General features: G+C 42.7%; 1 protein-coding gene across 1 annotated transcript in view; it reads left to right on the forward strand.

The window, feature by feature from the left end:
- The first annotated feature begins 835 nt into the window (after positions 1 to 835).
- Positions 836 to 14,679, forward strand: part of PRKG1 (protein kinase cGMP-dependent 1) — a 1,231,781-nt gene continuing 1,217,937 nt past the window's right edge. The window contains exon 1 of the mRNA XM_059899096.1: positions 836 to 1,417. Coding sequence (XP_059755079.1) covers positions 1,152 to 1,417 — 266 coding nt within the window. The 5' untranslated portion in view covers positions 836 to 1,151. The remainder of the gene's footprint in view (positions 1,418 to 14,679) is intronic.

Below are 14,679 nucleotides of genomic sequence, written 5' to 3' on the forward strand. Positions count from 1 at the left end.
GTGATGGAGGCACAGGTGAGGGAGAAATACAGATAACAGAAGCTATTTTTCCCTAAGACAGGAGCTGGGAGGGTGAGCCAGCAGTTTAGCACTGGTAGCCCCCAATTCGCAACCATATAAGATGGTATGGTGATATAATTTGGATGCTCAATATACAAATATTAACTGTAGCAGATGAAATAGAATCCAAACTCTAAGAAGTGTACGATGGATGCATGGACCTTTTTTTCTTTTCGGTAAACATTGGCTCATTACCCTATGAGTAATTTATCCAACTTACCCACCAACCATTTTAGTTTACTATTTCCACTAAAATTTTATGCTGAGAACACCTGGAACTGCGAGTGCTCTGTCATTCTTATTACTTGGGGTCACAACCACAGAACTTCCCAGTTAGAAACACACACACACACCCCCTTATCATCCAGAGCAGAAGTAAAAGGTGAAAACAAAGATGAATTCACGCAGGTTATTGTCTAAAGGCAGTTTAATATTTATGAAATGTCTCACACACACACACTCACACACACACACAAACGCACGCACACACACCACAAAGTCTTTAGGCTCCAGTTACAAGCGCTGCGTCATCTGCCAGATCACATGGTAATTGTTGCTATTTCAAGGATCAAGTGGCATAAAGCTCTCCCCTCCACCTCCACCCCACCCCTTTCCTTTGGTACCATACAGCGTGCAAGAGTGATTATTATGTGATGAGGTGAGACCAGGCTCACTGGTCTAACCCTCCCAGCTAGAAAGCAGGCTCTCGGTGGGGTGGCGCGCGCGCCGTGTTCTCACGAAGTGATTGGGAAAGGGGGACGGGGGAGGGGGTCTCAGGGGAGGAAGGGCAGCTCTAATTGGTTTCTCAATGAAAGATAATCACCTATTCCCCGGAGAGACTGGCGATTAGCACTCTGCCTCTCCTCTCCTTCGCTTTTAGACTTCTCATCCTGCCCTCGGTGCTTTTAGTCCCTTCAGCAGAGGCGGATCGAAGAAAGCGGCTCCTCGCGCCGCACTAGGAGCGGCACCGCTGCGCTCGAGTACTTAGCGCCCGTTCGCTCGCTCACTCCGCGCTCGCCTCGCCCGGCTGTCGTCCCAGCCGCCGCCGCCGCCGCCCGAGACAAAGTTTCGCGGAGGGGCTCAGGGAAAACATGAGCGAGCTAGAGGAAGACTTTGCCAAGATTCTCATGCTCAAGGAAGAGAGGATCAAAGAGCTGGAGAAGCGGCTGTCAGAGAAGGAGGAGGAAATCCAGGAGCTGAAGAGGAAGCTCCATAAGTGCCAGTCGGTGCTGCCCGTGCCCTCGACCCACATCGGCCCCCGGACCACCCGGGCACAGGGCATCTCGGCCGAGCCGCAGACGTACAGGTCCTTCCACGACCTCCGACAGGCATTCCGGAAGTTCACCAAATCCGAAAGGTAGGCGCCGGGGCTCGGCGCGGAGGGCCGGAGCGGGGCCACCCCTCGCGGCGGGCGGGCCGGGTGGCCGTCCTGGGGGGGATGGCGCTGGGGGCTCCGGGCCGCGGCGGCTCGGGGGCTGCTCGACGCAGGGCGCCCCTATAGTTCTCCGCAGCGGGCCGAGTGGGGGCTGGCCCTCGCGGGCCGGGAATGGGAAGTGTTTATTTTTATTTCTGCCCATCACGTGCTGTGCTCGTCTCCGCCGGGCTGGGAAAGGCGAGCTCCTCGGGGAGACGCGCCCCTGCGGCGGGGTGAGGTGGGGTGGGAAGAAGGAGCGTGGAAAGTTTTGTCGCGCCCGCTAACTTGGCCGCTCCGCACGCGGCTGCAGTCGCGCGGTCTTTCCTTCGCGCACCCCTGGGGGGGGGCGCCCGCGGGGGACAGAACCCGGCCCATCCCGGGGCCCGGAAAGTTTCCCGGAGGTGACCCCCCAAACCCAGGCCACAGGGCATGCTCAGTGCGCGCTGGAGCCTCTTGGGAGCGGCGACGGGAGGCTGGACAGGGTTGGGTTCAATTTAGGGACTGAATTTGCCCGGAGCCCAAGCCCCGCTGGGAAGGCGCGGGGGGGGGGGGGCGGGGGGAGGCGGGACTGGGGTGCGTCTCCGCGGCAGGAATCAGCCTCTGAGGGTCACTTTCCAGGCAGCAAGCGATGTCAGCAGGAGACTGTAAAGAAACCCCACTTTCTGGATGTTCTTTTGCTCAGTTTGTGTCCCTTCCAGAAGCGCCACATCTTGGGCTGCCCAGGGCTTGGAGGCGGTTCGGTGACCTTGCACCTGAAGCAGGTTTGGGGCTACTGGTCAGCCCTGTCCCAGGGTGGATAATGCCCCCTCCTTGTTTGTCTTCCTTCTGAGTCTCTCCCTGGAAAAGCTGGGATGAAGAGGGAGGGGAGCTATTTCTCTGGACGCCTCCAGGCTCCTTCCTTTCCTTCTCCCGGCACGTTGAGAGCCAAGTCCTGACAGTTCAAAGTTGTGTCGCTCTTTCGTGGTGTGCAGAGGAGGCCGGGCGATTTTGGCCACAAGTAGGAAGCTTTTGCTCTCCACTGGCCGCCTTCACCGGAGAAGGCTGATCGATTGGCTGCAGCATTAAAGCGCCTCTGGACATTAGGGAGAGGAAGTGCAGACTCCAAAGCCCATTACTGGCTTTTAGTCTCTGGAAGTGCACGGCCGAAAGTGCATTTCTCAGGATATTGAATATTCCATTAGGCGTGCCTTCATGCCCACCTACCTCTTACCCCTTCCCTGTTGTTAGATCACTTGGCGTCTGAGTTTGGGGCCCTCAGGGGACCCGTACATTAGTCCTTCCCCCTAAGCTCTCTGACTTTGAGGCCAGTACTTCTAAAGAGCATGTCCTCTTGTATGTCTCCATCCAGGCCAGTTGCAGGGCTCTGGATGTCCCCCACTCCTCCGCTGCACCCCTTCCTTGTCTGTTTCAGTTGTGTACTGATTACAGTGTTTGTGTGTGGGAGTCGGGGAGAGGGGAGCAAAGGAGTCTGGGTAGGGGTTGAGAGCTGTTGGAAAAGGGCCAGGAGCTGGGAGTGGGTTGGGGGAGAACAACAGGAATCAGGAAGAAAGGATTCACCTTGGGAACTGCAGGCCCACTCTGAACCAACGTCTCGAGGGACAGCTTTCAGATTTCCTGAGCGACGCTCCACTTCTAAAATGACACCGTGCACATAGCACCTTTTGGCCCAGGCTGCCTTGGAAGTCCCTATCAAATGGAACAATGGCATTCTTACTTCTCTCAGGCCAAGACTGCAATCAGAGCTAACATTTGGCCTTGCCCTTGGTTGGGAAGCTGCTGTGTCTTGCCTCAGCTGAGCTGCGCATTCCTCGGCCGCTGCCCTGCCCCGCTCTCAGCAGCTGGAATCAATCTGCCCATCTCCTGAAGAAGCCACTTCATCAGCGGTCACCCGGCAGCTGTTCGCCTCCTAGGGCTGACCGGCTGGGGCTTTATCGCATTTTTGAAATTTCAGATCTCTGTGTCTGGACTGTTCCCCTCAAAGAGTAACCAGCACCACCTCGTAGCAAAGAGGAGATTTCACCGGGGTCTACAGAGGACAGGAGAGGAAAGTGTCTCTCCCAGAGTCCACTCTCATTCAGGAGCTAGCTCTCAAAGAGGCACTTTTATTTTCCTTGATAAGAAATCTCTCAAGGAATGAGAAGCGTTTTTGTGTGTACTGAGAGGAAATGGCTGATCTTTCATACGTACACATCATCTTCCTTTTTTTTATTCCCCCCCCCCGCCCTCCCCCCCCCCCCCCGCACACACACTCCCGACGTTTTTGGGTTAGGGGTAGGAACATTCATCAAAAGAGTAGATCATGCGCAGTAGAGGTCGGTCGGGCGCGTATTTGTGTCTGCAACAGCTAGCTGAAGTGCTTTTCTACTTCCTCTGTGCGCTGATTTACGCTGGGACTGAGTGTAAACTTTTTCCCACTCAGCACTTAGCTTTATACTTTCAAATGGAAGCGTGCAGTGTATTTTCAGCAAGCTGACTCATTAGAGTTTAAAGAATTTTGACAGGTATAATATATGGGCATAGTAACCTCTGGAATTAGGTACTCATCCTAGCATTTAAAGAGACAGTACTAACTTAATTATCATTGGTGAGACACCTTATTTTGGCCAAGAAAAGAAATAATTTAAAAAGTATATCTGGGACACAACATTTAACAGCAAACAAGATGCTTTCAAAATAAAAGTGTATTTGCTAATTTTCAGATATTTGGATTTGGGGAGTAGACATTCCATCAGCTTGTGCATCCTTTGTTAAAAGTTGTGCCATCCTGATGCCCTTACTGGGGCTGAAGGAGACTGCTTTATCACAAAGCTAATGTTCAATTGCAATTGCTGTAGGATTTAGTGATAGCTATTCATGCTATGGGTTTGTTTCAAACTTTACTAGGACACCCAGTTTTTATACTAACAAGAAAAGAAACATATTTTGAAAGTGTAGGAATTGTTTGGTGGGCGGAATGATAAAAGAACTTTTGCCTGTAACCACTGTTTTAGAAAATGATTGTAATCTGAAATATTTACATAATCGGTGGTAAAAATATCTTCAGCATTTATTGCAGTGGAAGGAAATGGGAGAATTCACCGACTGTTGTAATCAAGTCAGTCCAATTAGCCAGATTTCCATGCGTCCACAGAGGGTATAATGCACAATCTCCATTAAGAATGATCTAAGTATCTAAGGAATGCTTAGATGAAAATTATACTAGGGAAAGGGAAGATCTGAGCTCACAGCGTAAGTATCAAGTGTACAGTATGATGATCATGTTTAAAAAGAAAACATCCGACTTATTGCAGCCGTCATTTTCAGGCCCCTTAGAAATGCCCAGTAGAGATCAAGTGATAATCACTGAAAACTGTAGGCTGTTTTGGATGACGATGATGACACTTTACCGAATAACTGAGTATTTCACATGGTTTTCTGTGAACTTCTGATTCCCTGCATGCATATATTCCACATCAAGAATTACCTAATATCCTAATTCTCCCCCTTAACTTTTTATACACACCTAAATTCCTTATTTTGACCACCCAGTTAGCTCTGAAGACTGCATACAGTTGTTGTTTTTTTAAGTTAGCTTAAGCAAAGGCTGGAATCAATATTAATCTGTTACGGGAATAATATATTGTATTCCAAGCCACTTGAGCTATTCCTGTCACAAATCCCTTGATTCCTGATGATGTAAATTCTTCCTCAGGAACTTGTACCTTCTTCCACTGGGACATGGATGCTTTGGAATGGATGCCCCAGAAAACTCTTTGCCTTTTGCATCTCTGATTCATTTCAGCTGGTTTAACCTTCAGACTAAATCAAGGGATTTGGCCTAATTTTGATATAAGCAACTTCAGTGAAATGAGCGGGTACCGGTGGAATTCTGGGCCCAGCTTATTAATTGTTCACATAGAAAATACACAATGCTTTAAAATAGCGATGCTAAGAATAATAAAGAGAGCTAATCTTAGTGATGTTAACACAGTGCTAAGCTGTTTACTTTCAGTAGCTCGTTGTTTTCTCCCAGTGGTCCTAGATCACATACGTACTTTTCATGTGAGGACTCTGAGGCTTGAAGAAGTTAATTCACTTACCTAAGATCTCACAGCTAGGAAATGCCAGACATGTTTGAAACCCCAATCTTGCAGTTTTTAGAGCCCCAGTTCTCAACAGTTATATTCTATAGCCTTGGAATCTGGCCAGTTCCATCTTACTAACTGGTGAATCCTTCCAAATAGGAAGAAAAGAACCTGCCCTAAATTAGAATAGGATTTTTTTTTTTTGAAAAGTCTTAGAGCCAGCACGAAACTGACCTTATGAAAAAGTGACCAATGAGCCCTTGTATCCAGCACGTATGCCTTGGGTGTGCTGTGCCAGGCCAGAATTTCCTCAGGCCGTCCCGCTCTGGGGATTGTCATTTCCTAATCATTCCCTCTTCTTCCTTCCTCACTCAACTTCTCTAGCTCAGTGTCATGTCATAGGTGGCGCCGATGAATAGTGCAGTTAGGAAGGATGTGAAAAGGATCTTGGGTGCTGCCTTTGGATATCATTCACTGTACCCTTTGCCTTTTGCCTTACAGACCCCTCCTGCTGATTCCTTCATCCCTACCAACCCTTCCATCCAAAGGAATTTATTACTACCTGACAACATACCAATATGTTAACCAGTTATCCTTTCTGGATTAACACAGTAATGTTTTAACAGGAGCTTCTGGGAGAGGACATTCGTTTAGTTTACTCAGAGGAGTAATATTTATGATGAGAGTTGAAAGGGAGAAAAGCTGAGGAGGCGAGGGGAGGATTTTTAGGCAGGCTTGCTTGTCAAGATCCTTGTATCTTGCCGCGTGTAATTTGAAGAGGACGGGTTCCAAGCATAAGCACCTCACACCTACATTCAGTCAAAGAGGTACAGGAGGTAGATACTACTCTGGTTTTAGTGATGCGAAAACTGAGCAAATCATTACTGAAGTGCCTTTTAAAAGATCTCGGAAATGGGACCAGAAAGACAATGTAGGTTTCTTAATTTTGCATCAGTACCGGAGTTGGTCAATTGATATCTCCAAGTTATTATCTATTTATACTTACTATTTAAGACATATCCACTTTGCTTTGGTGTTGGGTTGGGTTCTGGGATCAAGTACATTTTCCAGATATATTTGTAATACACCAGGAGTTCTTGTTCCATCTGAATCCTTGATACATGTATAGGTTGCAAGTTTTCATTTAATCATGCGTTCATTAGAGATTTGACTGACCCTCGTGAAAATATTTCTAAAAGACCTGAAAAAACAAAAGATGTTCTATCTTTTTCCTCTTTCCTTACTGAGTGGCTGTTGCCCAGTGCCCTTTCCCCACACTGTGTAGGAGATGCTGAGGGTGCATTAAAACCCTTTCTTTTGATAAGATTTTCAGGTGATTTTATAGTTGCTCTGAGTAGGAATAATTATTTTCATTTGCCACTGAGAATTTGCTTATCAGAGTTCAGGACCCTCTGTTATCTCAGATTCTTGTAGCTCTTGGAAGTTACTGTGAGTTCTGAGATAAACCAGGGATAGCATATCCTGTTTCACAAAAGTGAAAGCTCAGAAGTTTGGAAATTGTCAAAAATGACTACTAGCTTTGTTAGTGTCCTGTGCTGTTGGATCCCTGAAGAGAAAAGGGGCTATATGTTTATGTTTATGTGTATGAGTAATGTGTATGTATATGAGTATGTACATATATGTATACACACAAATTGCCGATTTATTCAGTTTATGATTTTATACTTCTTATGGTAGTTATTATTCTGAACCTCCTCTAGTTTGGCCCAATCAGTTTCTTGGGGAAAGGAGGATTTACTTCTTGGTCTATTATCATGAAATAGATGACAGCATCTTGCAGCTTGTCAAATGCTTGTGCTTGGTATTAGACACACAGTCCAATACTGTCTCCCAGAGCAGGGTACTAGGATCAATCTCTGTTGCTTCTTATGGAAGTACTTACTACCTCCTGCTTTTACCCAGTGATGATTTTTTTACCTTCTTTTTCTTTGTTCTTGGATCTGCCTGTGTTGTGCATCTCTCTTTTGGGTCCCTGGTTCCTCTCTTCTAGCTTGACATCTGGAACTCCTGCCAGATCTCTCATTTGCAAATCTCATACAACCGCAAACGTAGAACAGAGGTCTTGTTCAGAATAGTACTCTAACCTTTTAAAATCTTTCATGTCTTCAGATATTTCAGATTTTTTAGATATTGTACAATTTGAATTTCCTAAAGTTTTAAAAATAATTAATTGCTCATATCGAAAATATACAATGCTTTAGAATATTTCTCAATGAAAAATAGATATTTCCAGAAAATGTGTATCTTTGAAATAGATTTGTTTTATTATATAAAGGCCGATAGAACTAATCTCTTTACTGTTGTTCTGAACAACAGATTCCTTTTAAAAAACTCTTAACCTTACTCTGCACTACTCCCTAAACATTGCTGGTGGATCGCAGACTTCAGTGTACGTTATGTTGCTTTTATTTTAAACATTTTCATATTGGTTTTTTGTGTGGGCATATAATAGAAACCCATGCTACCTTAGAAAATAGTGGAGTTTTAAATTCAATCAATATAAAGTTTATATTAGCTAGAAAGTTGTAAAATACTTTCTGTAATTTGTCCTGTCTAGTGTGTTGGCTGTGGGGTTAACCTTTTTTTTAGTGCATGTTGATTTGACATATTCTTGGAAATTAGTCCTAAACAGTCAACATGTTGATACTAGGAGTCGATTTGGGTTGATTTTATTACGTGAATGAGCATGCTGATAACACTTTGGTGTGTAAGGGGATAACATGCTGATTTCATCTGAGTGTTTATTTAATAAATGAATTTGCCTTAATAAGGCAAATCCAGTAAGACATCTGCTGTAATTACCTTGTTAGGACTTAATTTGAATTTTTTTTCCTTGTGATAAAGATTCTACAAGTACAGTTCTTTTTTTTTTTTAATTATATATTTATTTATTTATTTATTTATGGCTGCATTGGGTCTTTGTTGCTGCACGTGGGCTTTCTCTAGTTGCGGCGAGCGGGGGCTACTCTTCATTGTGGTGCGCGGGCTTCTCATTGCGGTGGCTTCTCTTGTGAAGCACAGGCTCTAGGTGCGCGGGCTTCAGTAGTTGTGACACGTGGACTTCAGTAGTTGTGGCTCGCGGGCTCTACGTGCGCGGGCTTCAGTAGTTGTGGCATATGGGCTTCAGTAGTTGTGGCTCGCGGGCTCTAGAGCACAGGCTCAGTAGTTGTGGCACACGGGCTTAGTTGCTCAGCGGCATGTGGGATCTTCCCAGACCAGGGCTCGAACCCGTGTCCCCTGCATTGGCAGGCGGATTCTTAACCACTGCACCACCAAGGAAGTCCCAAGTACAGTTCTTAAATTATGCTCTCTGACTTGTTGCTAATTCAAACTGCTCCTCCTTTCTAGGTCAATTTAGAGAGCGCTTCAAAATGTGTTTTAAATCCTCAGATGTGTCTTTATTTGAGCACTTTGACCTCAAATGCTGCAAAAAATGCTACTGACAAACCTTATAGGGAATCGTAAAAGTACTTGTATATTTGCCTCTTACAAATAATTGTAGGTCTGTTTGTTCAACTGTATTGCCTGATGAGCAAATCCAAAGCCTTTGGGTAAATGTTAGTATTTTTCTTGATGACTTTCATTGCCCTCCCGGTGTGGGTAATGTTAATTTCATGTCTCACAGGACCACCAAGGAACTTCACTACATATGCTAAAAATTCTCAAAATAGAAAATTCTTTTATATGTTAGGCTGTAAACCCCTGGGTAGAAACCAGGTCTGTTTATAGTAAAAATTCCAACCCTATACAACCCTCAGCTTACCATACATTTCTCTTCCCACGTGCTAATTTTCAGAGGCAGGGTAAGAACAGCACATATCTAGAATGTATTAAAAACAAACAAATTAAAAAAAAAAAACCTACCCTGAAACCTTCTAGAGGATAGAACCAATTCATATTCAATTCAGTCTCCTCTCAGAGAATAAGTTCACTCTAAAATATTCAGGACAAAATTTCATGTCTTACTTCAGCAGATTTCAGCTGTGGTGTCATGGCGCACAGTGGTGTGTGTTTGATTAGTTGTAAGCTTAAAATGAGTGAATAATAGGTTAAAAATCAAACTTCATGAATTATTTGCTTCTTAGGAAATAAGGTTGAGTGCATTCACAGGCACCTCCCTAGGGATGGTTTTTGACTTGCATCTGATTGGCTTCCCAGACTGGGAAGATGACAAATATATGGCAGGAAATTGCACAGAACCCACAGTCGGTCTTTTCACAAGAGTGTGTTGCACGTGAGAACTCATCCATCCCATGAGTCACTGCAGAAAAAATGTTTGAGAACTTCTGATCTGAACTATGGCTCTAAAATATCAAAATCTTGATGCTGTGACACTTAAAGCTACTTATCTATAAATAATGGTTGTTAGATTTACTGTACTCTACTTAGCATGTATACATCAGAGCCCCATTTCCCAACGTGTAATGTTCACATATTGGTGGCGTCAGGGATGCTTCTGGGTGGCACACAAGTTAATTTATTTTATATTAACAGTAAGGAATTTTAATGTACTGAGGGAAAAGATGTAACAATCACATTAAATCTATGCCATGTGGCTACTGTTGCTTAGAATAATGCTTCATTTTAAGGGTTCATAGATTTTAAAGGAAAATAAAGAAAAATACAGATTGTGAATAACATAGATATAAATAACACAAAAGAGGGAAAGATGGTTTTTTTTTTTTTTAATTTATTTATGGCTGTGTTGGGTCTTCGTTTCTGTGCGAGGGCTTTCTCTAGTTGCGGCATGCGGGGGCCACTCTTCATCGTGGTGCGCGGTCTTCTCACTATCGCGGCCTCTCTTGTTGCGGAGCACAGGCTCCAGACGCGCAGGCTCAGTAGTTGTGGCTCACGGGCCCAGTTGCTCCGCGGCATGTGGGATCCTCCCAGACCAGGGCTCGAACCCGTGTCCCCTGCATTGGCAGGCAGACTCTCAACCACTGCGCCACCAGGGAAGCCCGGAAAGATGGTTTTAAAGTCATTTTCAACAAGGAATGAAACAGATTGTTTCCATCCTCATCTCCTCCATGTTGTGGAAGATTCTGGCTAATCGAGTTCTCACTATACCTGTCTTTGGGTGACTCCTTGGATAGCTGTCTCTAAGTTTCTTCACAGGAATTGGAGTGGGGACATAGAGTTAGATGGAAAAGGTGGTTTTTATAAAATATACTCTTGCTCTGATGGTAAATCAGTCTGGTTAAGAATTACTCACTTTAATATATCATCAGAGAAATGTGTGATTTACCCCCAGATGTATGAATTCCTTTGCCATGCCACAGCAGGGCCCATAGGTGAAGGGGACAGTTGGGAAGTAATAAAGGGATGCCAGGCCTCCGGTCTCCATACAGCCTGGGGTTGCTGGGAAGCTCTCTCTTTCCAGAGTGTGTCCCCAGGGCTCCTCCTTGGATCCTGAGAATCGGTATCTGTGGCTGTGTGGCATCTTGTAGCCAGAAATACAGGGTGCTTTTTTTCTTTCTTTGTAAAAGTACAATTTGGAAAAAGTTTGGAAGGCAAAGTCGTTCATAAAATACGCATATATTTTCCTATAATCTGTATTCCCTTTACTTGTAGGAAACTAGATTAATCTAAAAGATAAATATTTGTTTAAAAAGTATTATTGTTAAAAAAATGGTTTTGTGGAAAAATGAGAAAAATATAAGGAGAAAGGAGGGAATATATTACAGGCAGGAGGAGGAATTGGCAACAATCCGTTCTTCTTTCAGAATATAGTGCAGGTTGTCTCCCTACCTACTTAAGAAAGGGACTCATTAAGGTTTGGATATAGGTACCCTCCAAAGGGTAGGGGGAAAAGGAAGGTGGAGGGAGAGGAAGGGAGGGAGGGAGGAAAAGAGATCAAGCAGGAAGATTCCAAAAATTACCACAAGATGGCAGCAGGAGTATAATATTTAGCAATTGTACAACTAGTAGTTTGGAACGTCCTTTAGTTGAATATTAAAATATATTCTCAAACATTTAACTTTCTTTTTTTATTGAAGTAAAATTGATTCACAATATTATATTAGTACAGCATGGTGATTCAATATTTTTAGAGACTGTGCTCTGTTTAAAGCGATTGTAAAATACTGGCTATATTCCCTGTGCTGTACAATATATCCTTGTAGCTTTTATACATAGTAGTTTGTGCCTCTTAATTCCCTACCCCTGTCTTGCCCCCGCTTCCCTCTCCCCACTGGTAACCACTAATTTGATTTCTCAATCTGTGTGTCTGTTTCTGTTTTGTTATATTTGTTTGTTTGCTTTATTTTTTTTTAGCTTCCATATATAAATGAAAACATACTTTCTTAATATGAGGAGTCAAGTGTTTGGAAAGTGTATCATTGAATACATATAGTATTATAGTTTTCCAATTAGTAGTGATTTTGGGGAATGTGCTTAAAAAGCCATGGTGCAGTGTTCTTCTTTAGTGTTTAGTCTAAACCAAAAGAGAAACCAATAGTGCACTTTGCATAGAGAGCTCTTTTACATTGATATTGGCCTGAGGGAGATTCCTAAAACCCCCGTGAGGAAACCTCTGGACTCATATTTGGCGGGAGAAAAGAAAACTGAGAGAAAGAATGGAAAATTAATAGTAGTACAAAAATATATGTGTGAGGAGATAGAGTAAAGGGAATGGTTTCCTACTCACTGTCTCCCCCCATAACTATTATTAAAAGACAATTATAAGAAAAAATCAGCTATTAGATGAAACTTCTAATAGCTTCTAATAGGTCATTTGATCTCCTTGATAACTCTGAGATTCTAGAACATAATTAGGTAAATCTTAACATGGCCTGTTGCAGTCTGAGGTCCTTTTTAGAAAAAAATGTTAATACTCTCCAGTTAATATGATTATTTACATACATTAAATATTTTTTAAGAGAAAAGCCAAATGTTTTATGGGATGCCCTAAATATAAACTGCCTTTCAATTCTAGGGTAAAAAGAAATGAGTGTAGTCTGAACTACCACAAAGGAATAGATTGTGGATCGTACTTAACGAACTGTAAGTTTTTGAATCAATATTCCCTTGGAAAGTGCCATTCAGTCTTCCTGTAAAAGGCTATTTCATTCAGTCTGTGACCCCTCTCATGTGAAAGCCCCCAGGGGACTGGAAGTGAAGTAGTCTTGCTGATGACAGCATTTGTGATTTAACACTGAGGAGAGATGTACTTATTTTGGTCTGTCCCAGTAACCAAGGGTCAATGCCAAAATGAAGTTGTACTGTGCATAAAAAAGAATTCACGTGTGATCACATGGCCTCTTTCATGGGTTTCTTTGCTCAGATATTACGTTATATTGTACTTAGATAAACAAGCAATAGGGGAAATAGAGAATATTTAACACTGCCCAATTTGATACCCTATTTGACAATAAGCTGCCTTTGTAAAAAGTGTTTCAAAACTCTGAAATACGATTATTTGAAACTGTCAGTATACAAAACTGCTCTTTGGGGCAGTCATTTATATTTTTCCTAGGATAGGAAAAAAAATGTTAAACAGTCTATGACTGCAAGAAAGGATCAAGGGTAGATCAAATGTAGGGTATGCTTTCTGTTGTCTGTAGGGCTAAGAAAAAGGAGGAAATCTAGTCACTGTTAGACACGGTGAAGCAAGAGATAAGTAGCAATACATTTTGTTTTTTTCTGGTTTGTTATCAAGGCAAGACAAATTTCTGAAGTGTGGAAGCAGGGTTGGAAACATACTGCCTTGAAATCCTCTGGTTATCTAGCCTCTCCAGGGCATTACCAGGGATGTCCACACAGGATGAGACAGGCCTTGGACTCACTGAGCTTCTTGATATTAGACCAATTTTTAAAAAAGTATTCCTTTATTAATTTTATTATTTATTTTGGCTGCGCTGGGTCTTAGTTGCAGCACGCCGGATCTTCATTGCGGCGTGCGGGCTTTTAGTTGTGGCATGCATGCGGGGTCTAGTTCCCCGACCAGGGATCGAACCCGGGCCCCCTGCATTGGGAGCGTGGAGTCTTACCCACTGGACCACCAGGGAAGTCCCTATAGCAATTTTTTTAAAAGTTTCTTTTGTGTGGCTCTGCACCCATATTCACCATGTTAAAATCTGGACATGCTTCTTGATATTTCAGATTTGCTGATTTTAAGCTTTCCTCGGACTATGACTACTCCCTTGGTTGTTTTTTAATTGGCAAAGCAATGCATGCTGGTTGTCAGACAAGAAAAAGATGTACAAAATTTGATCTTCTCCTCTCAGTTTTTCCCACCTATCCTTCAGCAGGCAGCCAATGTTAAGTTTTCTGTATGTTTATGCAAACTTTTTTATATAGAGAACTTCTCTGCTCATTTGGAGTTTCTGGTTTGTTGTTTGTTTTTCTACCTGAAGTAGAATCATCCCGTAACAGTCCTCAACAACCTGCTTTTTTTTTTTTTCTTTTCCTTAACTATAGCTCCTTTCTTTCCAGATCAGTCCGTATTGGTCTAATAACCATGTACTGTGCTATTGTTTCCATGTACTTCAGCTTATTAATAGTGATAGTTGTTTGTTTTGTTTGTTTTTTGTAAGCATAAACCACACTGCAGCTAACATTCTTGTACACATTTTCTCATATGTCTTTAATTTATATACGGGATAAATTCCAAACAGTGAGAGTGGTAGGTCAAAAACGTTGCTAATTTTCAGTGTGACTTTTTTAGTTTGTGACTATGCATAAACTTTCTGTATCAAGATAAATGATCTCTAGCCTTTTCAATTAAAAATAAAAGGCATGTGAGTGGCATTTACAGAATCAATTTTCTACATTAAAGACAATTTTTTAAAAATCAAACATACAACTATAGCAGAAACGTGGAAAGTTATTTCTTTTTTACACTTGAGTTGCATTCATGAGAACACTCTTTTTTGAAGTCATGTTTACATGCCCTTTTACTTTTCAGATTTATAAAGTCCATATTGTGTTTTGGCTTGATTTTTCTAAGTTGAATAAAACTTTTTAATTCCTACAATGTGATATTGAAAGTAAGGATAAAATTGTTCGTATATACTGCTCTTAAATAGCTAAAGTCCATCATCAAGAATCACAGTGGTTTGTTTTGTTTTTTTTTTCATCAAAATACATTTTTGATACTTTATAGATTCTGGGGAACTTGTT

The sequence above is a fragment of the Balaenoptera ricei genome, chromosome 16 (assembly GCF_028023285.1).
Source record: "Balaenoptera ricei isolate mBalRic1 chromosome 16, mBalRic1.hap2, whole genome shotgun sequence".
Taxonomy (NCBI): domain Eukaryota; kingdom Metazoa; phylum Chordata; class Mammalia; order Artiodactyla; family Balaenopteridae; genus Balaenoptera; species Balaenoptera ricei.